Source organism: Excalfactoria chinensis, chromosome 3 (assembly GCF_039878825.1).
Source record: "Excalfactoria chinensis isolate bCotChi1 chromosome 3, bCotChi1.hap2, whole genome shotgun sequence".
In the NCBI taxonomy this organism is placed as follows: Eukaryota; Metazoa; Chordata; class Aves; order Galliformes; family Phasianidae; genus Excalfactoria; species Excalfactoria chinensis.
The window spans coordinates 10,523,668-10,549,471 of NC_092827.1; the positions used below are offsets into that span (position 1 = coordinate 10,523,668).

A 25,804-nucleotide genomic window follows, 5' to 3' on the forward strand; every position below is an offset into this window, starting at 1 on the left:
AGGTATGTTTTAGAAAGAGTTGAGTGCACCCACCTCTTTCTCAGCTTCAGCAGCTTTGGATTGGATTTCTGTCTGCAGTAACAGAGTGTGATTCAGTCAGAATCCAAAACTCAAATGGCTTCCCCTGAATTCTGCATCCATACAGGAGGGCATTGTGCTGAGAGGTGTTAATGATGAGCTGTTCACTAATTTACAGAGATGAAACTTTGTGACGTTCTTGAAAAGAAGGGCAGAATTTTTCAAACAGAACAAAGGCTGCACTTTCTATTGACTTTTCCAGAAACAAAGGTTCTAGTTTTTCACCAACAGCAAAAAGAAAGGCCATAATTCATTTAATAAAAACTGCTTCAAAGGGATTTTTCTGATATTAAAAAAAGATTGCAAACATCTTTTTTTGCAGCGTTCACCTTCATTAACACAAGTTGCTGACTTCCTTCCTCAGCTACAGTTCTTCCTACACTCAGAGGTCAGAAAAGAGCAAGATCAACAAGCCACACATCTGGCTGTTTCTCTTTCCAACTGGAACAAAGAAACAATTTTTTTTATAAATGACTTTTTGAGTTAATTGTAAACAGTTTGGTTTTGGAGTCTCTGACTTGCAGCAAATGTTTGTTGCAGGCGGTTGTAGGGAAAAAGGACTGTCCTAATGCAATTCCTTTGTGACCAGTGAGAAAAAAATCACTTAAAAAAAATAAGACTCCTAGTGTTGAAGTATGCTCAGAATTTTGAGTGCATGTATAGGACTTTTCTCAAGCTTGAAATGCATGCCTTTTACTTACAAAGAGAGATGAAAGTAGTTACTTATTTCAGTTTCCTATACTCTTTTATACAGCGATACTGATATATATATTTTTTTCATTTTATTTTCAGCAGTTCCATGTACATGTACGAACTGACAGTGATACAAGTATGGAGGGCAAACAGTAGAATAAACCTATTTTAAAATGAGAGTTCTGATCAAATACATTTTCCTAGTATTTGTATTTCTAAATGCTTTTGCTCTAATAAACTTTTACAGAAATATATATATTTACTCTCATCTATCATTAAGTAACAGTTTGAAAACTAGCCCTTAAATAATTATTAAATCATAAGAACCATTGGAAAATAAGAATAGTATTTATTATTTTTTACATGTCTTTTAGCATCAGTTAGCATCAGCTTATCTGGTCTATAAGATTTACTTTTTTTATATAAATGTTTTATCTGAAAGTGAAGTAAATGCCAGATATGACTTCTGGTGTTGTTAGATTTTACAAGTGGAAATACTAAACTATCGGTGTACATCAGTTCTGAAATCCCATGTACTCCTTAAATACCTTGTTATACCTTTATCAATCTAATTTGTGGTTGTATTACTCCAATATTTTGGTTTATTTAATATTCCTTTCTAATATGATAGTTTTAATTCTAACATGACCATTCTGCTAGATACTTGCACATGTCTAGGCATGAACAATAAGCTGTTAATGCTGATTCACTAATACTGTTGGACTGTTTGGAATTACCCCTAAATTTCTGACAATCAGAACTAAAATCATCCAAAGAAAATGTTTTCTATCGATTTGTTTCTAGGAGGACAAATGAGCTGTGTTATGATTATTTTTTTGCCACATCTATGTGTTTGAGTTGATAATGCCACTTAGTGGATAAAGACCTTAACTACAGCCTCTGCAAAAACAAACCAAGTGTCACAAAGTTATCATTCTTTATGTTGTAGTCTTTTTCCTGGCTAGAATCTGCTGATTGTTGCATGTTTTCAAAAAACCTTCTATTCTCCCCATTTTATGAAGTCCGTAATAATCAATTCAGGTTCTAAATGAAATGTATTAAAAAGTGAGAGTCATTTATTACAGAATATTAAAGTTAGAAGAAAAGATCTAATTTGTCTATTTCATTTAATTTAAAATATTAAATACTTTTGGTTCTCTTGTGTTCATCCTTTAGTGAGTGAAATATAGTTGGTAGCAAGCTGATTAAATTGGTGTTTTAAGAAATTTTTCACTTTTAGCATTTGTGGTTGGAAGATTGGGTGGCTGGGCAAGCCATGACCTTGAAGAAGCATTTTTTATTTCATGTCTCATGTTTTTCTGAAGTTTTCAATTGCATTGCTTTCCTTAATAAGTAAATTGAATTACGTACAGTAAAATACTGATCTAATCAAAGGAGAAGGAAGAAAACAACATTAAATTTCCTGTCATGTTCCACTGCTTTATTATAGATTGACTTAAATTTTCATTGACTTAAATGACAGTGTTTCATTGACTTAAATGACAACATTTGTCTATCATGAAATTGAGAATAACTGTGGTTTTTTTTCTGCCTCACCCCATCCTCACAGTAAGGAGCTGGCACAAACCTGAGTTCTATGGCTCTGAGCTGAATGAAATCACAGACTTTCTCCTGTGGCCAGAGCAGAAATAACAGGGTGTGCAGGTGAAGGTGCAGGTGACCCTCCCCATCTACTCTGCCCTGGTGAGGCCACATTTGGAGTACTGTGTAGGCTTCTCAGTTCAGAAAAGACAGGGAACTTCTAGAGAGAGTCCACAGAGGTGATGAAGCCCTGAAGCATCTCCCATATGGAGAAAGGATGAGAGACCTGGGACTGTTCAGCCTAGAGAAGGGGATCTTATTAATGCTTATATCAGTATCTAAAGAGCAAGTGTCAATTGGTTGGGGCCAGGCTCTTCTCAGCAGTGAGCAGCGACACAATAAGAGGCAGCGTGCACAAACTGAACATGGTAAGTTCCATAAGAATGTAAGAAAGAACTTTGCTGTGAGGATGATGGAGCTTTGGAAGAACTGAACCAGAGAGGCTGTGGGTTCTTTTCCTCTGTGGAAATTCAGAACTTGCCTAGACATCTTTCTGTGTGACCTGCTTTAGCAGGAGGTTGGACTCGATCATCTTCAGAGGTCCCTTCCAACCCCTGCAATTCAGTGGTTCTATAATTTGTTTATCTCAGTTCTATCTAGGTGTGAATGGAAAGTTAGTTACAGTTGAAAATAAAGTGAAGTTCTTGGGTGCTAATTAAGTAAAACTTACAAAATTTTACTCTAAATCTAATTTTAGTGTTTGTTTATTTTTTTTCCATAGTTCCTAGTTGTAAAAGGCACAAATAGCCTATCAAATAATGCAAATCAGAAAAGGCAGTAAAAACTGTTGGATATAACTAACTTCCTACATTTTGATTGTAGGTAATTGGCATTTTTAAGCTAGTGTCTCTCATCCCGTGCATCTAATTTTGAGTCAGAAAGTACAAAAGGAAAACCAGATTTCTTCTTCTTGAACTTATAGTATGCTTCTAAATTTCAGAACAAGCAGTGCTAACTGAAACTTGAATAACTGTAAACGGGATTTCTGTTCACATGTAGAGTACACAGGTACTGCCGAAGACTTGATGTAGCATGTGTTACATGCAAGTTGAGATGCCTTGTTCATAGTCCTCACTCCATTGAACGCTTCAGGAAAGAAATGATGGCCTGAATTCTTTTAAATGTAAATTTACACTTGTTTTTAAACTAAATTATGAGTTAAAGAAAGAGGGAATGGGAACCCAATATAATGGGTTTTAATAATGATACTTATTCTGAAATTTGGTTATTAAAGTACTATTTTTATTAATTTGGCTTTAGTTAGAAGATGAAGTAAAGATAGCAGATAAGATCATCCAGTGTTACTGTAGCTCTGGTCCCTACAAAAATTCAGTTCCCTATGTGCATCTTCTGAAGAAGTAAGTTAGTACTGATAGTTCAGTGCAGGTATAAATTAGTAATTACATCTAGACAAATAGTGGCATCTTACTTAAGCATAAATATCACAAGCATTTCAGTTAAAACATTAAATGACTTGTTTTTATCTAGAACAAACGTTTCCATGAGTGTGGTGTAGATTAAAAACACTCAGGTGTGTCTCTGGTTTGGATTTCCATTCAGTCAGTAGAGGGCACCTCGTCACCAACAAAAGCTTCCTGGGTTTGTGTTATCTTTATTTGAGTGAAGCCATGTTGAATGAGCAAACGTCTGTAGTCTGGTCTGTGAGTTTTAAATGTCTCCTTTACAGGAAATCCACTGAGTAGCATTGTAGGGTTGTCAAAACAACTGTACAATGTTCACTTTTGTCCATATGTCTAACTTTGCTCACATCACTGAACAATGCTCTGTTTTCTTTGTATAATATGCCTCTATAGGCATGTGCATCTTGTAATGTGAAGGGAATAAGCTGTTATAAATGAGCTTGTGATTAATCATCATGAAAATTTGTCAGCTAAGTAAAAATAGGCTTTATAGGGAAGTAGAATAAAGTCACTACTGCGAATCAATTTTATTGTCTTAACAAAAAGATACCTTGCAGATTTCATTGCTAAATTAACAGTAGCTTCTAGTAGTTATTTAAATTAATTATGGTGAAGCCTGTCAGGGTCAGTCAGTATGTTGTTTCAATTTTCATTTGCACTATCTAATAGAATTTTTAATTGAAAGGAAGGCATTTTAATTCAGCATCATTCACAGCACTCTTCCCTTATTTGGCATCATATGCAAATAGCAGATTTGTTAATATACCAGAAAAACTTGCAGCTCAAAAATGTTTTTGGCATTCTTTGCATATAAAGCAACTTGGAAATGGATTTACTACAGGATGTACTCCTTAAAGCATTAGGTACGATGCTAAAGTATTACGCACAATACAAGTGCCTAATGAAACAAGACTTATAATTTGTATTTCCATAATTAAGAGGGCTAATATACTTGCCTAGTAACTGAATATAACTTTTAAGGCTGGATATTTTGTAGAAATGCCACAGTTGAGTTTTCCCTGGAAGTTTTAATGAATTGGGAGTCTAATGTGGAACAATGAAAGTTAATAAAATAATATCAGAAGGAATTAAAAGATGGCACAAAGCTAATGAAGCAAAAGGGAAAATTTACTGGAATTCATTCATTTCTATAGCTTCTGTCTAATTACAGATTACACAGTTTCTTTGGAGAAGATACATTCTGCAGTGTATTTAACATAGCCTCCCATTCCTGGGCCCTGGCTGTATGATCAATCATTGAAAAACCTGGAGTTTAGTACTTTTCTACTCTGCTTTATGTTTAATTTATTGCCCAGTATAACAATGAAGTAATTTTTCCTCATCCTCTGTGATTACCAGACCATCTGTGCTTGTAAGGTTTTATTCAGACACTTGCACTGGATTTTCTGTGAGCATATGAAATATTCTGTTTGTTGTAGTTAGGAGGCTGAAAAATTGGAAGACGTTAAAAGGTAGAAAGAGCAACAATGACGGTTTTTTTCTGTTTCTGATTTTTCATCTGAGTTCATATTTTGGTTACGATTTTTTGTGAGGGAAGGCAAGAAGGAAATTCTGACAAGAATAGGATGATGTGGCTGTGACTTCTCTTAGGATATTTGTGAAACAGAAGTTCAGTTCCTTCTGGAAAAATATGAAATGGTTTTGTTTTGAAGGAAGTAACTCTAAACGCTAGCTAAACCTGTTCTGCTTCTGTTAAAGGCATCTCTTTTCCATGCATCAATTTGGTACCCATTCCTGCTTTGCTTACCTTAAGTTATCAACTGATAGAGGCTCTATTTAGAGTGTGGGGAGATTGATCCCCTTTCTGGTGTTTTAAGCATCAGTGGAAGTGATTCAATGAATTGGATTACGATTACTGTACTTTGTACATTCAGGTGAAGATATCAAGTACAACAGTAATTTTTTTATTTCAAACATAAATTTATTCCAGTTATTTCATTGACTTACGTTCTTTTTATTGGTCTGCGAATCAAAATCCATATATTTTGGTTTCCTGGTTTCCATTCTTTCATGATGGCTCTTTTTGACATAACACACTTTGAAAACGCATGGGTGTTCTCTTCAAAGTATATTCAGAGGCAAGGTTGGCATGTTGAAAAATCCCTTTATAAAGCTGCAAGTTCATCTGAGGTAACCCTTTTTTTCACTTTTGATTTTAGGGAGACCACAAGCCAAGCTCTTAATCCTTGGGGCTATAAATACTCGTATTCTTGGCCATCTCTTCTAACATTCTGTGATTATTTAAAAATCCATTTGTCATTACAAACTATTTATTATCTTCTTCTGACTTGCCTCACCTTTCTCGTAGTTTTTAATTGTGTCCTGCAAGCTACCTATTAGTTGACAGTAAAAGCTCTTGGCTCAAAGCATTGTTTATCTAGGAACTATTATAAAATAACTGTTCAAAGCAGAAGCTTTTTATCTTAGGTTACTTTCACCTTGAGCAACATTCTTCTCTTATTCCACTTTGCATTTTTTTGCATCAGTTTTGGGGGATGGAGTTTAGTTGGATTTTTTCTGTGGATATCCATGACCAGAATAAGAAAGGTGAGACACTGTTATTTCTTTGCTTATTTGTACTAAAGTCTCTCTGTATGCTCTCAGTCTGTGGATGCTCTCAGACTGTGTGTTTCCATTTTCTAGGAGTTGGTCTTCCACAAGTGCTTTAGGAGAGTAAGTGTTTTTAATGTTTATTGCAAAGGATAAGAAGCAAAATCACAAATTTAGTAATAGAGTTGGCAAATGTGAGAAACAGTTTTTTAAATCTTCCTTCTTCTCCCAGACAAAAAATGACTGATACGAGTTTTCTTAGGAAACAAAATATGTTACCATTACCAAGAAACATTGATGATGTTTAGTCAGGATTTCTTTTTTTTTTTTCACTATCATTTCATTCTGTAATTCAGTAAACTATTTTCTAAGTTGTGCAGTTCTGCATTGTTCCCTTAGAAGCATCTCAGCAAACTACAAAGGTGAATATCACGACAAATTGAAATTGGGCTTTTGATCTAAGAGATCTTGAGTTCAGATGGTGCTATGTTTTGTTTCGGTTTTTATATCACAGTTAATTATTCATGCAGTAAGGTCATTTACACTGCTTTAACGATACTAATAAGCTTAGTACACCAAATTCCCTCAGACTGTGGCTGTATGCATGTGTCAGTGCAGCTATTCCATTAGAAGTCATTGTTCCTAATTACTGATTGCTGCTCCTAAGCTTGGGAGTCTCTGTTTCTCCTGAAACTCCCAGTGGAGCTTCTCATGAGAACCCTCCCAGCCCCATTTAGTTAGGGTAATTTAAATGAATTTAAGCAGTAGGTATTTGCTGATCTAGCTTATTGCGACAAAAGCCTTTTAGACTATGTTTATGTACGCGAGCAGATTTAGGAAATTATATATGGCAAAGGAGCACTGATGAACAGAGAAGGGTTGAGCTGATGAATGTGTCTTTTTCACTAATAAAACGTTTAGACACTGCATATGTCTGCATATAGCTTTCGTGATACTGCTGTTTTTGAGTTTGTACTGATGTAAATTAGTCCTGTAAAGTCAGATGAAACAACTTTATTAAAACTTGCAATGTGTATAATATTGTAGCTATCAATGAAAACCAGTGCAGGACTCCACAATTTAAAATTATGCAATGTCTTAAAGCAGTAAATCCACAGATATATTAAAGATCTTTGAAAAATAGTATAGCGTTTGACATACAAAACTGAGTTGATGATACCCAGTTTGTGAACATCGATTATATTTTCAAAACAGATTTCAGTATATCTGAAGATGTAGATAATATCCACGTCAGGTTTGAAGGATTGATTGGTGGGGGGTGGAGCTGCGTTTTATTTTCCACAATTCAAAAATAAATTGATTTTTACTGTAGGAGAAGGAATTTGTAGCAATACCTTTAAAACGTCTAAACTAAATTACTGACACTTTGGGAGCAAAGTGACGCAATAGAAAACCATCCTGTGGTATTCTAGTTTTGAAGATCAACACTTTAAAAATGCTAGTGAATAATGATGTGAAACACAACAGATTTTCTTACACTTTGCTTGTATCTGTGTGCAGCTAATTAAATGTTGAGCATTGAATAAGGACTAATGAGCTTTCAGCTGTCAGCAGTACTTTAGAAAAGTATTTTCAGTGTTCATACTTCATATATATATATTAGGGTAAGCTTTGATCATTTGCAAAGGTAGAAAATCGAAAATGCAAACATCGTTGTGTCTGCATATCATCTTTTTTAAGGCACACTGATAAAAGGTTATGTTTGGAGGGATATGGACACTAAAGAGAAGCTGCTATCGTTTAAGAGTATTGTGACAGCACTGTTTATATGCATGCATTGAGTCTTATTTCAGCATTTGAACTGATTTTGCAGTAACTAAAGGAAAATGCTTTGCAGTTTAGTGATGGAATTCTGAATTCTCAGGATTGAGCCTTTCTTATTTGCTACCATGCATTAGCTGTATGTTTGCATTTTTGTCACAACTGTAGAATATACTGACTCACTCAGAATTTATGCCATTAATTACTTTGAAATCTCATTGGAAGTTATCATGAAAGTTTTTTGTGGTTCCTGAGGTTTGAAAAACATTATTTCCAGGGAAAGACAGTTTGAAAGATCTAAGTTGTGGAAGCAGCAAGCTGTGAAGAACTAAATGATGTGTCTTGGGGCAGGGGGAATATGCTTATTAATGTTTCTATTAGATGATGAAGATTAGACTTCTGTTACACAGTTAAAAACATACTATTGAATGATGAATTGTAGTTGAAACCAAATATTACTTGGAATTAGATTTGCTTTTGGTTTTGCTTTTAGAAAGCCAATAAAGAACTATTTTGAATCATAAAAAAAAAATGAAGCACATTTATTAAATGTTTGAACTGTAACTTCTAGATGTTGGTCTTCAGTATCACTTAATGTTCAGTTTTGTGTATATTGTAGGTAATGTCAAGCCACTGCCTTTAAGATCATTGGAAAATGTAGTTTAACCCAGAAAAAATGATGTGAATTTTGTGTCCGGGTTTTTGTTTAGTACTTTTAACAGCTGAATTCATTTACTGAATGTGGATTGTAGGAAAGGATAAGAAAAATGAACAGCTGAAAAATTTAGTACAAGTTCAGGAAAAATATATTAGAAATCTCCACAGCTATGATGTGATATAGTTCTCTGTGAAGGAACTGAAACCAAAGACTGGGCACATGACCTAAAGCTATTCAATGCAAATAAGAGTGCTTAGCTTCAGTTTTTGGCAAAGGGAACAGCTTTCTTGCTGTTCAAACCATGCTGTCAGCTAAACCAGTCTCCGGATGCAGAGCTAACTTCGACAGCAGAAGAAATGGTTGGATTCTCTCTGAAGACTGAAGGCGATGAGGTAAGATACAGCTTAAAATGAGTTGAAAGTGAAGAATCCAAACGGAGTCAGTAATTTAGATTGTGGTAGCATTTCTTAGTAATATAAGTTGTTTATTTCAGAGTTATGTAAATGAAACTAAATATATGCTTATTATTTCCCTGTTCTAAATGATGTTTTAAAATGCAATACAGAAGTGTGATGAGACGTTAAATCACTGAGTATACAAGGTTTGGTGCTATATAAAATTGCTTGCCCTGTTCTCATGTTTTTCCCTTTTTAAGCTGGTCATGAAGGTAGGCTCAGTTCATAAAATGTACATCCTGTGAAAGCGAAACTGCATTTCATTTTTTTTTGCCTATGAATATATGTAACTTTATGAATAACAGAGAATGTATCTTCATGTTTCAATATTGTTTATGTAAGATGATGCTAACTGTAAAGGACCTGACAGTCTGCTCACTGGATTTGTTCTGGTGAGAAGGGTTTGAAGAAGTATTTCATGCAAAGCAAAGCTATTTCTATAGCAAAAAAAAAATTGTTTACGTGAAGCTGTATGTTCTGAACACATTATGGAATGACGGTGACTGCTTTTAAATCTCCAAACTTCAGATGGTCTTCCTAGGAGATGTATCATTTATATACATATAAAAATGAGAGCTCATGATACTTTTTCTTGAGGGACTTGAGTACTTGAGGGAGAATTGGAAAAATACCTTTGCCTCCTCTAACAGAGTTTTGACCATATTCAAGATTAGAGTAACTTTGTTGTTGTTTATGTTATGATCTCTCAAACTGAAAAATAGATGTGCATGGGATGTGAGCCCTGAGAGATGGTTCAGAGTACTGACAGTGTTTTATCACTGAGGCAAAAAACGGCTAAGGATCCAACTCAGCAGCTACGATACTTTTGGCTCTGGAATGGTATTCAGTCATCTGAGTCAAGCAATTTAGAGGATTTACAAATATAAATACAGTTTTCACTCAGTTTCTTCTAAGTAAATAAGCTCATAAATATCCATACTAAATAATGTTGTACTGATGTTTCAATTCCAATTTGATAGACAAAATTATTTCTGTATCTGTCCAAGGTTTTACTCTCCACAAAACTGACCATCAAAATATTTCTTGTGGTCCAGAACGTGTCATAATGTTTAATGAATGATGCAGACTGTTTCAAACCTTACTGGTAGTATTCTAATTTCACGTGTATAACTGTTTATGATTTTGTTGCATTTGCTAGGTTTGCTGGGATGGGTAATCTTCTTAAGGTCCTTACCAGGGAAATTGAAAACTATCCACATTTTTTCCTGGATTTTGAAAGTAAGTTCAAACAATTACAAGATTGTGAGAGAATATTTTCCCTGACTTAACAGCGAACTAAGGAAAAAAATCTTAAAATCCGATTGTTTTCAGTGTATATTTTCCAGCACAACCAGTCTATCCAAGTCCTTGTCTCTAAAACCATTTGTTCACTCAGAACTCCTTTTCTCTTCCTTTTCTATTTTTCAGGAACCAAATGGGAAATCTTTTAAAAGTTCTCACTTGCACAGAGCTTGATCAGGGGCCAAATTTTTTCCTTGACTTTGAAAGTGAGCAAAGCTTCTTGCCTGGCTTGCCTTCTTTGCTTATTACTTCCTAATAAACTGCATGTGCTTACGTGTCATGAAGCAATTCAAAAGGGATTTGCAAGCAAATTAAATTACACTTAGGTTGAGTATTGAGCTTTTTGGGGAACTATAAGACTATGTAAAACTGCCTCATGAGAAGATGGCAGGATGATAGATATGCAAATAAAATATAACTGATTTAGTTTCAGAACATTTATAAGCCATTATTAAATTTATATGTGAATGAACTTACTTCAGCTTACTCTAACAAATCAGGGTTAATAATATATATCCTTTGTGTTTCTTCATTGAAAGGAAATATATTTACAGTGGAAATAAATATGTAGAGCTAAAAAATACCAACAGTGTAGGTGGCTGGTTCAGTGGTGATTTAACTGGATTATTATAGATTTTAAAAAGTAATGAAGTGGTATAAGTGTAAGTACTTGATTGCATCTCTCTTAATTGCATGTTTATTGGTTTGCAAACAGTGTTTCACATACTAATTTCCTTGTCACATTTGTTTCTGAATCAGAGCTAGTTCCCTTCCGCTGGTTGTGCTTTTCCTGCATGTACTTCTGGGCATTTTCTTGAAAACTGGTCATCAAATCCTTGAATATGGGTTAAACTTCACTAATTGTGTGAAATGCTTTTTATTGGAAATGCTAACAGCATGTGATTTTTTTTTTGTCTCTTAAAACCTTTAATGTAAACAACAAAAAGAGTTTTGAAAGAAGCTACTTTTTGTATAATTTGATTTTTGACGCATGGTTGAAGAGTGAATTTGAGATGTACTCTGGCACAAATGTTATCACCTTGAGTACTTTTCTCAAATAATTTATTCCTAAGTTATTCTTCCAAAAAAGAAATATATATATAAATATATATATATATAACTGACATGAAATAAGAAAGTATGTATATAGGTGCTCAGAAGCACTGGTTCTAAAAGCCATTTAAACACATTTAAATCTTAAGAAATTGTCCAAACATGCCTTTTTGGATTAGAACTGGAGTGTACGAATGTAACATTGTACATACTTTAATCTTCTCATCTAAATCTCATTTATCGCAGTCTAAAGGAGCAGTTTTAAATTATGAAGAAAGTTAATTGATTATTTTGGGTTTGGAATAAGGTACTGCAGGCCTTCAATCCGTTTTTTACTTCTGTTTGTATGATTTGAGACCTTTATTCTAAAACTTGGATGTTAAACCTTTCTACAAATCATCATGTAATTTTTTCTGTCAAACTTTAGGGCGCTTTAGTAGAGTGCTATGCCAAGCTCTTGCAAAGCTTTTCAGCTGCTTTGAACTTCCAGACTTTATCAGTCCTATTGTGTCCTATGTTGAAAGGAAGGTCCTATTAGTTGTGACCGCAGACTTAGCAGGAAACAGTTGGCCTGGCAGTGGGAGGCCTTGTAGAAGTGAGAGGGGAAAATACATATTTGATTGTCTTGGCAGATAAGGTTGTTGGTTTTTTGTTGTTTTTTCTTTTCCAAAAATTGCTCTGCCAACTGGAACAGAAGTGAGGTGAAGCGCCTTCTCACAAGGAAATGCAAGCAGTTGGCGTAAGCACTTGTACACTTGTCAGGCACAACTACCTAGAGACTGAAATAGTCTTGGAGATTTTTGTGGAGTAATAAAATCTGTGTTCCATGGAAGGAATGTAACTGCAGGGGCATATGTTGTCTTGGTGCAGTTTTTGTATTTCACTTTTCACACTGAAATATTGAATGGTATGAAAGCACACTCAAGTGAATGGCCATGGGTTCCAGTCTGCGTGTATGCTTGCTGGCCATGTGACTTATGTTTTCAATTAGTTTTCAGTTCAAGCTTGGTGGATTAAAAAAAAAAAGATTGTATTAGAAACTAATGCAGTTACAAAGGTTTCCTTCATGGTCTGATAGTGATAGGACAAGAGGAAATGGTTTTAAACTAAAAGAGGGGAGATTTAGGTTAGATGTTTGGAGGAAATTCTTTACTCAGAGGGTGGTGAGGCACTGGTGCAGGCTGCACAGAGATGTTGTAGATGCTCCATCCCTGTAGGTGTTCAGGACCAGGTTGGAGATGAGATCTTGAGCAGCCTGATTTGGTGAGTGGCAACCCTGCCTACAGTGATCTGAGTTAGGAGTGGATGGGCTTTAAGATCCCTTGTAACTGAAGCCATTTTATGAGTCTGTGCTTGTAAATTGAAAAATAATAAGAAGCCTTTTAAAAGTTTGAAAAGACATCTTTTTTAATGAAAAATTGGATTTTGATGGTTTCATGATCGAGAATCATAGAAAGGCAAGAGGAAAGGCAGGAGCAACAATTTTTCTGTGCACTTGAAAGCATTCAGCAAATGCAGTTCCAACTGTACTTGTATTATCCTCACAATTAGTATAGAATTATCATATTCCTGCATTCAATTTCAAATACACTGCATGAAGAAGGTTAGCTGCCAGTCTCTTTAAATATTTCCTGATCTTTCTGCTATTTTCCAGCTTGATTCCTGTGACAGATCTTAGATGAGAATCTTAAAGGAAGAATTAGGTTGATAGTAGAAATATAGCATTCCTACCTGTCCGCAAGGGTTTGTTCAACTGTGCAATACTTGTTTGTATACTTGCTGAGGAAAAAATCATGCTTGTGTTCACCTCTGCTTTAGACTTTGCAAAATTACTAAAAGAACAGTAAGCAGTTCCAAGTGTTAGTGAAGTAATTCTTGTTCAGTAACTGTCTTGAAAACACTGCTTTGCAATTTTACATATCCCAAAGAGATTTCTGCTGAGTTCAACTGAAAGAATTAATACTGAATGTTATAAAAGCACAGGAAATACTCTGGAGAATGTTCTATGCTGATTTGATATGTTGACTGTGTTTTGTTTTTTGCATCAGGATATTGCTTTTTAGTTTTTATCCACTTTTTCATTAGTGATAAGCTGAAACCTCAACATGTCTAGCAGCACTACTTCTGAATTTTTTTGCAAGGTTTTGGAATATTTCTGCCCAGGTATTTTTTGTTGTTCATCATTTGGAATTTGTTGTACCAGAAAAGAATGTGTGTGACATACTTTTTCCTCCTCTGCATAAAATGTGCCATGCAAATTTTGTCCTTTAGTGTTTCTTTGTGTATTTTTTTTTTAATAAAAATGAATAAATACATATATTTTTTAAATAATAAAAAATAAAAACACAGAAATAGCAGTTTTCCTACTATGGAGGAGTAAATCTATGGATCTGGATAACTTCTATCCCCATACCTCAAAAATCAGTGGCTTTAGGTGCTGATATTGATCAAAAGTAATGAGTGTTTGTATATGGAAAGAATAAAAAGAATGCGAGGGTGTTAAATTCCCTGGACAATTGATTTAAGGGGATCTAAGTTTATGCTTCTCCAAAGGGATGATCCCATGGCTAGAGCTATGTCACGTAGACGCATATAAATGTGCTAGAGTTAACATGTACAGCAAACCTTATTGCATAAGTCATGTGTGACCACTGTGGGGGAAAATGAACTTGCTGAGAACTAGCTGTTTAAATATATATATTAAAATAAATTTTAAAAAAAGCCTACCATACTCAGATCAATCTGGAAGACTGCATGGTTGGAAGAGCCATAGCTCTTTATTACACACAAATATGAGGAATAACAGAATAACAGCAGCAGAACAGACCTAGATACCTTAGTCAGTTAAGAAACTATACAATAAGTTCAACATAGTAGACTTCAGTTTTACGTTTTTCCCTTACAGCCCTCAGTTAACACACATCTCTCAGATAATCACAGAATCATAGAATGGTTGAGAAGGACCACAATGATAATCTAATTTCAACCCCTCTGCCAAGCACAGGGTTGCCAACCACCAGACCAGGCTGCCCAGAGCCACATTTAGCCTGGCCTTCAATGCCTCCAGTAATGTCTTGTAAGGATGAGCTAGTATGAGTTCTCCTATGCCACGCATATCCAGGTCATTCTGTGATTCTGTGATATTTAGTCTTAATTCTTCCAATGAATCTCCTATGCAATTCTTGATAAGTGAGCAGGTAGAAAGAGGAACATCTAGAAAAATACGTTTTCTCACCTAATTGATAGTTATTTTCTTTTCTTCTTCTTTTTTTTTTTTTTTTTTTTCCTTTCGAATTCTGCCTTGTGCTGTATTGAAATAAAGAAGAGTCGTGAAACAAAAATGATTGTTTTAAAGTTTCACCTTCTCAACATTTTTTTATTGGCTATTTTAATTTTCTCCTTGAAAGTTCAGTGCTACAACTAATTATTTAGAATATCTTGGTACTCCTCTTTTCTGCAGCTATCTGTATGATCAGTAATGCAACTGATCAACATGTTTTACTGATGTCACTGAATCCAATTCTTTATTCCAAAGTAGGAACCAAGTTTTCTAACTGCAATTATATTTTTTGAAAGATCGAATCTCTTATTATAATGTTGTATGGCAAAAGCAGTTCTGTATGCTCTCTCATTCTTGACCCATAGAATAGCTATTAATCTGTACAAGTAGAAACAATTTGAAGGTTTCTCCAGCCTGACTTTGAACCTAAGTAGTGCTGATCTTCTGAGGTTAGGATAGAGAAGAGTGTTCTCCTCTGTGGGAGAAAAATAAAGCCTTTTGAAGTGAAATTCAGACTGTATGCATTCTGTAATGTTGGAAGATCTGTCGAAATATTTAAATAAAGAAAAAAAAAACTCTAATTTCCAGAAGGCAAACTCTTCTGCTGTTCTCTATTTGATGTTTTTGTATTGAAAGTGACACTTATTTGAATTTACTGTATACTTGTTTGCCCACCTTTGCTCATAACTTGATTAAAATCTTGTTAGGAAGGGTGAGTGCACGGCAAGTCGTGAGTTTGTAGTCCTCACAGCTAGGTAAGGTTTCAATGTTAACTCATAGGGTGATTCTCTTGAAATGTTTTTTTTCTCCATTCAACAACTGTTTTGTTTATTAGATCTTGACTTTGATTAAATTAGTAAAAGGTAAATGAATTCTGGGCATTTAAAGCTCTTTCTGTAGCATGTTATGGGTGCTCATTTTTGCAGAACTCTCTATTGCCAAGCTACTGCTGCTGAGTTTTCAGGTAAATAAGTATTTGAACATGAATTCTTGGGAATAACTTGAAAGTCTGTGCCAACAGTTTGTTTTGAACCTGGAAGGCTAAAGCTTTATAACATGCTTCAGAAAGCTTGTAAGCTTTCAGCTTTCTTTAAGTGGCATCTTCATCCCATCCTCTCCCCAGAAACATATCTTTTATAAGACCAAACTCTCTGAGTGCAGAACCTGAACAGGTTCCCCTTTTTCCTAAATGTTAGCCAGGTGTGTTTGTTATCTGATCCTCCTCCAGAGAACCAAGGATACTTATATTCCAGCATTCCACCCCACCATCCCCAGAAAGATTTATGAAATGATGAGTTATAATTGCTCATCTATGATTAAAAGTATCTATTAATGGAACGTGTCTAGCAGCAGAGCAACTGCCCATTTTTTGCAGGGTGTTAATTAGTGCCCTTGCTCCACAGGCAGGAAGGCTGGAAGTGTAATCTGTATCCAGCCAGAGCGAGATTAAACTCATCTCTTGCACTTCAGAAAGTGCCCTAAGCAAGAAGTGGTGGTTTAGACTAAGGGCATCCTCTTCAGGATGTCCACTCCACATGCATCACAAGGCTGAGAGCAGCAAACCAGTGATCCTCACACTTGTTTCCATGGCATAGCCTCGTGCTTCATTTTGTTCTGGCTGATTCTGGAATTCTGGCTTATGTGGTGGGCAGGTTTTTGTTTTTTTTCCATTAGTACCATTCTTTTTAATGTATAAGATATAGCAACTTCTCATACTCTCTGAAATGAATTATGCACTGTAGTTGAAAGTAATATTTTTTTCTTTGTCAAAGACTTAAGCTTAGCCTGTTTTCTAATCATGTGCCAGACTGGAAGGCAGAAAACCATTGTGATAGTGTCAGATCTGAAATAGATGTATGTACATGCTGTGCTCTAATTTGCTGAAAAGCTGAAAGAAGAGCCTGTAAGACACCTTGTTTAACTCACTGTTCTCTTGCATGGCTGTCAAAACCAGGTGGCCATGATATTATCAGACAAATATGATCGCACATTTAATGCACATTAAATGTAAGCACTATCCAGCCTCAGTGGAAATCCCCTTAACTTCCAGTTGTATTGACTGAGAGTGGAATAAAGTTCTGTGCTTTTTGGGCTGCATTTCAGTTGTGGAAAGGGTGCATGGATTGCAAATACTTCTTTTGCAAGTAACTTGTTGCGATATTCTTACACTCAACTTTGTATAAGTGCTTCATATCCATTCTTTTGTATTTAATCTTGTCCTGTGAGTACTGATGTCTGACATATGCTGCATTTTCTGTTATTTTCTCAAAAGCATAATAGGTGAAGGATGAAATAGGATTTTTTTTTTCTTAAACAAATGATGTATTTTAAGAAAAAAAAAATACTTTGCTCTTCTTTCCAACCCCATTAAGTACCTGAAGTATGTAATGCATGTACAAATGGACTGCAGTTGTTCCAGAGAATTTATTTAGTTATCAGAGAGAGGTGGAATGGTTTCCTGTTTTGTCTTGCTAAAGAAAGAGTATTCTGATAGATAATCGTGAGTACTATAAAGACTGTTAGAATTGAGGGCACACTGAAGTCTATCAGGCTTGAAATGCAGCTCAGTCATTGGTAGTGGGACCATACTATCGAGAGGTCTTGCACTACGTGTGGATTAGCTAGTGACTATGGTTTTATTTATAAACGTGTTCAAATTGTTTAGGCATGTGCTGATTCTTTGGAGTTAAGGTTGCAGGAATAGTATTTAGGAATAGGGAAACAAGCTTTGGTATTGTTGGAATAGAAAAACAATTGTAAAATCCACAATCTCCGTCATAAAGAATTCTTAGTTTCTTTTAATTTTTGTCGTTACTTCAAAGCAAGATGGAGTCCTTTACAAAAGGTGATCAATCATAGATGTGTTAGCTAATCATGTTTGTCAAAACCGTAATGTAAAATCCCTTTTGAAACATGACCATAATTTTATCAGAGCACCTATTTGCATAACGTATAGTTCACACATAAGATGCATGTATTAGAAAAATAAAATAAAATAGCCGGAACCATCCTCCCTGCTTTTATTTTTAAGCTAAACAATTTCTGCATACATGTAAACCGCTTCTGCAAGTGCAAGCTAAGCCTCTTGCTCTGTAGCTTTTGCAGCCTTTTCCTTGTCCCTTCCCTTTTCCAGCCATCTACCATTCTCCTATTCCTCCTTCCCTGTATTCTGGGATACCACAGAAAGCTCAATTGGTTTCAAGTACTCACCCCTTCACCAGCTTCCAAAGGATGAACTGGAAAAATCTCAAAAATAATGACTACAGTAGATGTTACTGAAGACCATTTCTAAATCCCAAAGTGATGAGCAGGCTAAAGTGTTTAAATTTTTATTAGGGGCAATACTTTTTAAAGAAAATGAACTGTAAAAGTAGCATAGAAGTTCTTTGTTAACCAACTCATGCTTCTGGTGATGTGATTGTGCAGATTTTACACTTGTGATTTGTACTAATCAACAGCTTGCTCTCTTTTATGCTTTAATATTTGCTGGAAACATTATTTTAAGTTCTATTAAAACTATTAGAATATGGATGTCGGCTTATAGATGATTCCTTCCTTCCCCCTACTCAGTTGTCGATGGTATGGATGTTTTAAGCAAAAGTACTTACTTCCTTGTGAAACTTAGAAATGTTTACTGTTTTGTTTCCTTCTTTTTCACAAGGTCAAAGAACAATTAAGGTGTAAATACCCAGGATTTCTTGCAGCTTGGGGAAAGCAACAGTTAATATCACTGCAAACCTAATACTAACAGTTCCATTCAGCAGCCATGTCTAAGTTGTGATGTTCATCTTCTGAGGTAGTAAACAAGGCAGCCTTGTTTCTACTTTCCTTCTGAGATATAAAGTAGTATTGTTTCAAGTCTCCCTCCATCTTTATAATAAGCCCCTTTTAAGCACTGAAAGGTCTCCTTGGAACCTTCTCTTCCTTAGGCTGTACAGCCCCAACTCTCTCAGGTCATCTCCACAGCAGAGGTACTCCAGCCCTCTCTGGTCATCTTTGTGACCTCCTTGGGCCTGCTCTAACAGGCCTAATCCTTCTTGTGCTGGAGCTGAACCCTGCACCACAGATGTGTGTGATGAGAGTGGAGTAGAGGGTCGACTGGCCATGTTTTTCTTTTGATGTGGACTAGGTTAAAACTGGCAGTCTGGAACACATATATGTATGCACTGCTTCCTTCACATCCAGTTTCTGTCCATCAACATCCCCATATCGTTCTTCTCAGGGCTGCTCTCAGTCTGTCCTGCAGTCTGTACTGATGTTTGAGATTGCCCCAAGCCAGGTGCAGGACCTGGTATACATGTGGGCATTTTGATTTCCTTCAAAATGTCATTACTCTGAATGTAGAAGATCTGTGTATCTCTCCCACCCTGAAAACAAAGTGATGATTGATAGAACTGGGTTAAACAGAACTGCTGTTCAAGTTGTAGAAATGGTCTCTGCCATTCAAAAGGAAAACAATTATTTTTGTATAGTATTGTTGCATAGAAGGAGAAAATACTCAGTTAGGGAAGCCTGGAGGAGGGTTGACATGGCATAATATTGTACAGCACCAGCCACTGAAAGGCTTGACTTTATCCCCAAGCTGCAAGGAAAGTAAATCCTTTGTAATTGATCTTTGGAGCTTGTGAGAAAGGTGCCTTTTTACTAAAGGACCAAGGCACTAACCTCTTTTCTAATTGCACTGCCTTGTGAAGCTGAGAAGAGACTTCTGAGCCAGAGCTTACCAAAGCAATGGAAAAACTTAATGTTAGCTGAATGGCAGTGCAGAGTAACTCTATCTTCAAAAAACAACAACAGAATGCAAGTCAAGTTGGATCTAAGATTGTTAAGTTAAACTGAATAATCTTGCCATTAGTGTTGCAGTAACATTTTGTCTTATGCATTTTATTTTTATGTTTTTAGATGCCCAGCCCACAGATGGAGAAAGAGAAGTATGGAATCAAATCAGTGCAGTTTTACAGGACTCAGAAAGTATGCTTGCAGATCTTCAGGCTTACAAAGGAGCTGGACAAGAAATTAGAGATGTATGTTTGTACAAGTTAATGGGAGTTCTCTGGAAGAAAATTTGAAAAAAAAAAACATCGTGTTCCTTGGTTCTGTTCTCTATCCAGGCACATTCTATGGAACTATATGAGAATTGCTATGATTCTATTCTGAAAAGTTACAGATTAAGTGCAGCATGATAAGTTGTAATGTTAAATGATGACTGTTGGAACTTCTTTTGGGTCTACTATTAGCAATTAATTAATATTTATTTTTTGCTTTGAGACAGTTTCATGTAGCTCATTTCATATACCTTATGGCTAAAGTTATAGTTAAGAACTAATACTTAAGAAACAGTACTCAAATGTGAGAAATACATAGGAGAAAATACTGGAAATGCCTATTCTATTTAAGTGAGATAATGAAATACAGTAAATTAGAATTTTACATCAATTTTGCAGGTTTCTAACTCTCTGAAAGTAGTCCTGAGATGCAATGCTGAATTGTAACTTAAAGTTTGACTCAGCTGACCAAACCTTTCCCCGTGTCTGCCTTGAATTTACTTTTAGTGTGAGCTGTTAGCTACGGAAGTTTAAAATAATAACTGTAAAGGCTGTTTATTTCTTCATGGAGTATTTATACTCCTGATGCTTTTGCAGTATGTTTTTATTCAGAGAATGTGTTAAAAGATCCCTACATGTCAGTGTTGGATTTGAGTGAGTATTTTTAAGCTGATGAAGGGAAGAAGGAAAAGAATGATATTTTTTAGACTTAATAACTTTCCCACGTAATGTTAATTCTTATAATTGCTCTATGTTTTACAATACTTACTTTCTGCAATACTGTACTGGACAGCTTCCAAACCACCTTTACTTGCTGTTCATAATTCACAGTTCTTTATAGAGGAATTTTCATTCCAGGCAATACAAAACCCCAATGATATCCAGTTGCAAGAAAAAGCATGGAATTCGGTGTGTCCTCTGGTCGTGAGGCTGAAGCGCTTTTATGAGTTTTCGCTGAGATTAGGTGAGCCCTGGTTTAGTATGTCTGTTTTATTAGATTACTTTAAAGAAATATGAAATTTCTTTTTCCACTAATTCTTAAAGTGTTTTTATTGTGTCTCTTTGATCTTAACCAGACATTTGCCTTCAGTCACACTTCCCAGTGCAATTGTTTTTTTTTAGTCTTCTTTTGATTTCAAAATTATTTAAAGTCTGTTGGCTTGCCACTTAAACAGTATATTATCTAAATAGAGCACAGAGAATGCAGTTGTGATTATGTAAAGTTTTTCTGATGCCTCCCACTGTTCAACACTTCATTTATGTTTGTTGTACTGATGCAGTTTACTTTTTGTAATTGGAATTCTTGTAGAGATCAGAGTTTTAAAGGAATGAAGACAAAAATATTTTGAGATTTGCTTTTAAAAAAAGAGAAGGGGGATAACACGGGGAGGAGGATATCGATACTCTCTTGCAGGGTGAAAATCCAAGCTGGACACGTTTTAAAGTGACTTTACCATCTGTGCTGCCCTCAGAAAATGATGTAATTAAACCCTGAATTAAGACTCTGGATGGCAGTGTTTATGCAAAAAAATGTCTTTATGAAATGGGAAAGTTCCCAGTATGGGGAATTCTTCTATAAAGTCCTGCTATGCCTATCAATTTTTGAGTAATGTTAGTAATTACAGCCACAGGAGCTGAACTGCATTGCTATCAGTGCCTAAGAGTATACTTCCAATAACTGGCATGCCAGAACAATCTCTGTAGTGCTGATGGCTAATTCAGGAAGATGAAAGAGAGGGGAGAATATTTGGACACAGGAGAAATACTTTCTCCATAGAATTTTTGGTAGGGTTCTGAGATAAAGGATGTTAGATGGAGAAAAGGGATGTAATGGAAAAGAGTTCATTGATACTAAATGGAGAGAAAATGACAGAAATCTTAATGAAACTTAGCAAGAGGTGCCTTTGACTAATGCTTTTCACCTTAGAATAGAAACAAGGAGGATTCTTGTTAGGGCTGTGCATTATTCTAAGCCTTTCTTCTCTTCTAATAAAGCATATTTAAACACTTACATAAAATCTTATCATGATATGGACTGAAAAAATAATATTTTATTTTTAGAAAAGGCCCTGCAGAGCTTACTGGAATCTTTGACATGCCCACCTTACACTCCAACTCAACACCTGGAACGAGAACAGGCTTTGGCTAAAGAGTTTGCAGAAATCTTACATTTTACTCTTCGTTTTGATGAACTTAAGGTTAAAATCTTTTACTATATGCTATTTTTTCCCATATATTTTGAATCAAAAGTGATTATTTCCCATTTCCTTTCCCTAAGATGAGAAACCCAGCAATTCAGAATGACTTCAGTTATTATAGGCGGACAATAAGTCGCAACAGGATAAACAACATGCATGTAAGTAAATAAGGTCTGATCTGCTCTTCATGCTGAAATATTTATTGTTTTGTGTATACTTACACCATTTGTGGAAGTGTTTTTTTTCTTTTGATTCGCTAGCTGTCATGTTCTCACCTTCACAGTGGGAGTTATGCAGCAGTCTGGATAAAGTGATTATGCTGGAGCTATTCATTCAGCAATCTGCTTGCTGACATGAATGCGTGCTGTATCTTTTTCTTGCTGCTGTCAAGATTTTAAGAGTTTAACTAACTATTTTTTTTTCATGTTTTTCTCAGCTAGACATCGAGAATGAAGTCAACAACGAAATGGCCAATAGGATGTCCCTGTTTTATGCAGAAGCAACACCAATGCTGAAAACACTCAGTAATGCAACTACACATTTTGTATCAGAAGTAAGTAATGGGAGAGAAAAGGGCATAACACACAGACTATTAATTTTACAAGGTGATGTACTCAATAATGATTCTTTTTTAACCCTTCTAGAACAAAACATTGCCAATAGAAAATACAACAGACTGCTTGAGTACTATGGCTAGTGTATGCAAAGTCATGTTGGAAACACCGTAAGTTTTATCTTAAATCTTGTTTTTCTGGTATGTGACAGTTTTTACCATGTTTATTTATCTCCATCTGGAATAAACAGGTGTTGTTTTTTTGCCAGATGATTTCCTGCATGCCTTAAGTTGCAGTCACACTGATGTACAAAGTACAGTCCTTCCCTAGAAAGTTTTGCCTCCTATTTTAACCACTTTAGATATTTTTTCATATATCAGTGCTGAATTTTATTAGGGAGGGTCTGTATTTCAACAAAGGTCAACATACAAGTATAATCTTTTATAGGCTTTGGTATTTGTCTTGTCTAGCTACAACTATCTGACAACTACTGTCTCTTGTTCATCATGCAAAACTATTACTGTGCTTAGGAGACAGATTTTGGCTTTTCGAATAGCACTTCTGCAGATAATGCAGAGACAATTTTGAGGATCGAATCATAAAATGGCTTGGGTTGGAAGGGACTTTTAAGATCATGTAGTTCCAACCCCCTTGTTACAGGCAGGCAGGGACACCTCTGTCTAGACCAGGTTGCTCGCAGCCCCATCCTGCCTGGCCTTGAACACCTCAAGGGGGGGGAGAGGGGAGGGGAATTCCCAAACTCACTGGGCAACCTTTTCCAGTCTCTCACTACCCTCACAGTAAAGAATTTATTCCTAATATCTACTCTAAATCTACCCTCTTCCAGTTCAAAGCCATTTCCCTTTGTCCTGTCACCATCTGCCCTTATAAAAATTTGCTCTCTCGGCTCTTCTATAGACCCCATTCAGGATCATTCGAGCAGATCTTTTTCAGATACATCCATCTTATTCTGGATGTGAAAAAAATCAGCTGTATGGAAACTGTATATTTACTTATTTAATCAATTTAATTATAGCTGGTAAAGTTATTACTGTTTAGCTGCACTTCAGTCATATTTTTTTAAGTTAGATGTCTCCTGAGTGAAAAACAGGTTAAAAGATTCAGAGTAGTCTTCCTGTCTTTGAATGGTTTGCCCATAGCTATGTGGAGAGTAGAGTTCCTCAGCTTACTGTGATCATTTATGAAAATTCAGATGTGCACATAGTAGATGGGAACCATCTCAAAATCCTATGGCATCTTAGAATGAGTCACTCATTCTCATATGTGTTAAGCTCTTTTATTTATTTATTTATTTATTTTGCTTAAGTAGAGAAACAGTAAATTGTGAGTTGTCTACCAGAAGATAAAATTGAGTTTATTATCCAGTATTATTTTTAATTGTCAGATAATTAGACATTTTCACATCTAAATTTCTATAGCCTTTAAACCCAGTCACATTACAATGCTGGTATATATAGCTCTAAATCAGAGGCTGAAATCTGAAGTCACTGTAAGCTGAGAGACAGTACAGCTCTTGGAAATTTTAATTTTATGTTTAAATAAAATTTTATATTGAAAACTAGTGAATAATAGTAGACAAATCTATGTACTATCTACTTAAATAATATTTGTTCGAAGAATCATAGAATCATAGAATCACCAAGGTTGGAAATGACCTAAAAAATCATCCTGTCCAACCGTACACATATTACCAATATCTCCCACTAAACCATGTCCCTCAACACAACATCCAGTCGTTAAGAAGAGTGGTGCTTGCCATTTTTCAGGCATTCTGCTTTTCTCTGTTATATTTACTTCTCTGTGGTAGTTTTAGGTAATAGACCTGTGATAGGGACTGTCTTAACTGTATCATCCATATTCTTATTTTGCAGTTGAAAAGTCAAAGAGATGCTCTTTGGTATGAGTTCAGTCTGTTGCCATATAATATACCTCTACTTTTTAGATGCCTGGTGAACCTGGGTTGTTGAATTTGCCTATATACTTCCAAAAGAGATGTTAATAATTATGAACCCAGGTGAAAGGTCGCACTTAGGCTGTGGTTGGACTTGATGATCTTCAAGGTCTTTTCCAATCTGGTAATTCTGTGATTCTCTGAAAAGTTGCTGGCCTCACAGAAATGAGGAAATGAACAGGGAAGGTCTGGTAAAACAGATTTAAATATCTATTTGCTTTCTAACCTTCTTAAACTGACAGGGACTTAGGCAGTGTAAAAATCTTCAAAATTTTGCAAAGATTCTTCTTCTACTACTTTTAAGTACAATGTTTAGGTTTCGTTCCTTCGTTTGCAAAACTGTCCAGTTGAAAACAGTCAAGACATTTTTTTCCTCCTGTTGTTTTGCAGAGAGTACAGGAGTAGATTCACCAGTGAAGAGACTCTTATGTTCTGCATGAGAGTAATGGTGGGAGTTATCATACTGTATGATCATGTTCATCCCGTGGGAGCTTTCTCAAAGACATCAAAGATTGATGTAAGAATGACTTTTCTTAATATCGCATAGGTTTGAGAACACGAGTCTGTGGATTTTTTCCAGCTCAGACTCATAACTTTTTATAAATCATTTTAATAACTTTTGAGTGGCAAAACGTAGAATTTATCTTCACCTGTTTCCTTTCGTATATCAGCTTGTTTGAAATTAAAATAGGTATTTGTATTTTCTCTCAGACATGGATACTCATTTGTCTTTGTTATCACTGCTTTTCTGCCAGCTGTATGGTTACACTCAAATAATTCTGCGTTACAGCTACTCTTGAATAAGTTTGATAGTCATAAGCTTTTATTAATCATGTAATCTTTATGCTGAAATCCTCATTTTAGGTTCTAGCTCTGTTGTAAATAAGCAACTATTCTATATTGTCTCTGCTTAGCCTGAGATCTAAAGTAACAGAACTGAAATCCTATTGTTGTAATGCTAATAATGAGCCTTCAGTTTTAGTTTTGGCGTGACCAGTCACAGCAGAAACAACCTTATATTTTCATCTGAGATATTGCAAGCACGCACAAAAAAAGTATTCTTTTTGTGCTGCATGATTTTACTAACCTAAATCTCATAAAGCATGTCTTTCACAGAAATAAGCTGTAATTCATGGTTAG

General features: G+C 35.5%; 1 protein-coding gene across 8 annotated transcripts in view; it reads left to right on the plus strand.

Annotated features, from left to right (window-relative positions):
• CYRIA (CYFIP related Rac1 interactor A) overlaps nucleotides 1-25,804 on the plus strand; it is a 53,019-nt gene that overhangs the window by 22,336 nt on the left and 4,879 nt on the right. For 2 of the 8 annotated variants that reach the window (XM_072331252.1, XM_072331249.1), the window contains exons 4-12: nucleotides 10,420-10,499; nucleotides 10,689-10,768; nucleotides 19,798-19,919; nucleotides 20,799-20,904; nucleotides 22,002-22,138; nucleotides 22,219-22,296; nucleotides 22,575-22,691; nucleotides 22,783-22,862; nucleotides 25,055-25,181. In XM_072331252.1, the coding sequence (XP_072187353.1) occupies nucleotides 10,696-10,768; nucleotides 19,798-19,919; nucleotides 20,799-20,904; nucleotides 22,002-22,138; nucleotides 22,219-22,296; nucleotides 22,575-22,691; nucleotides 22,783-22,862; nucleotides 25,055-25,181 (840 nt within the window). In that variant the 5' untranslated portion in view covers nucleotides 10,420-10,499; nucleotides 10,689-10,695. Of the gene's footprint in view, nucleotides 1-6,301; nucleotides 6,363-10,419; nucleotides 10,500-10,688; nucleotides 10,769-19,797; nucleotides 19,920-20,798; nucleotides 20,905-22,001; nucleotides 22,139-22,218; nucleotides 22,297-22,574; nucleotides 22,692-22,782; nucleotides 22,863-25,054; nucleotides 25,182-25,804 lie in introns of all 8 variants that reach the window. The other 6 variants (XM_072331251.1, XM_072331255.1, XM_072331253.1 and 3 more) reach the window with 4 other exon arrangements.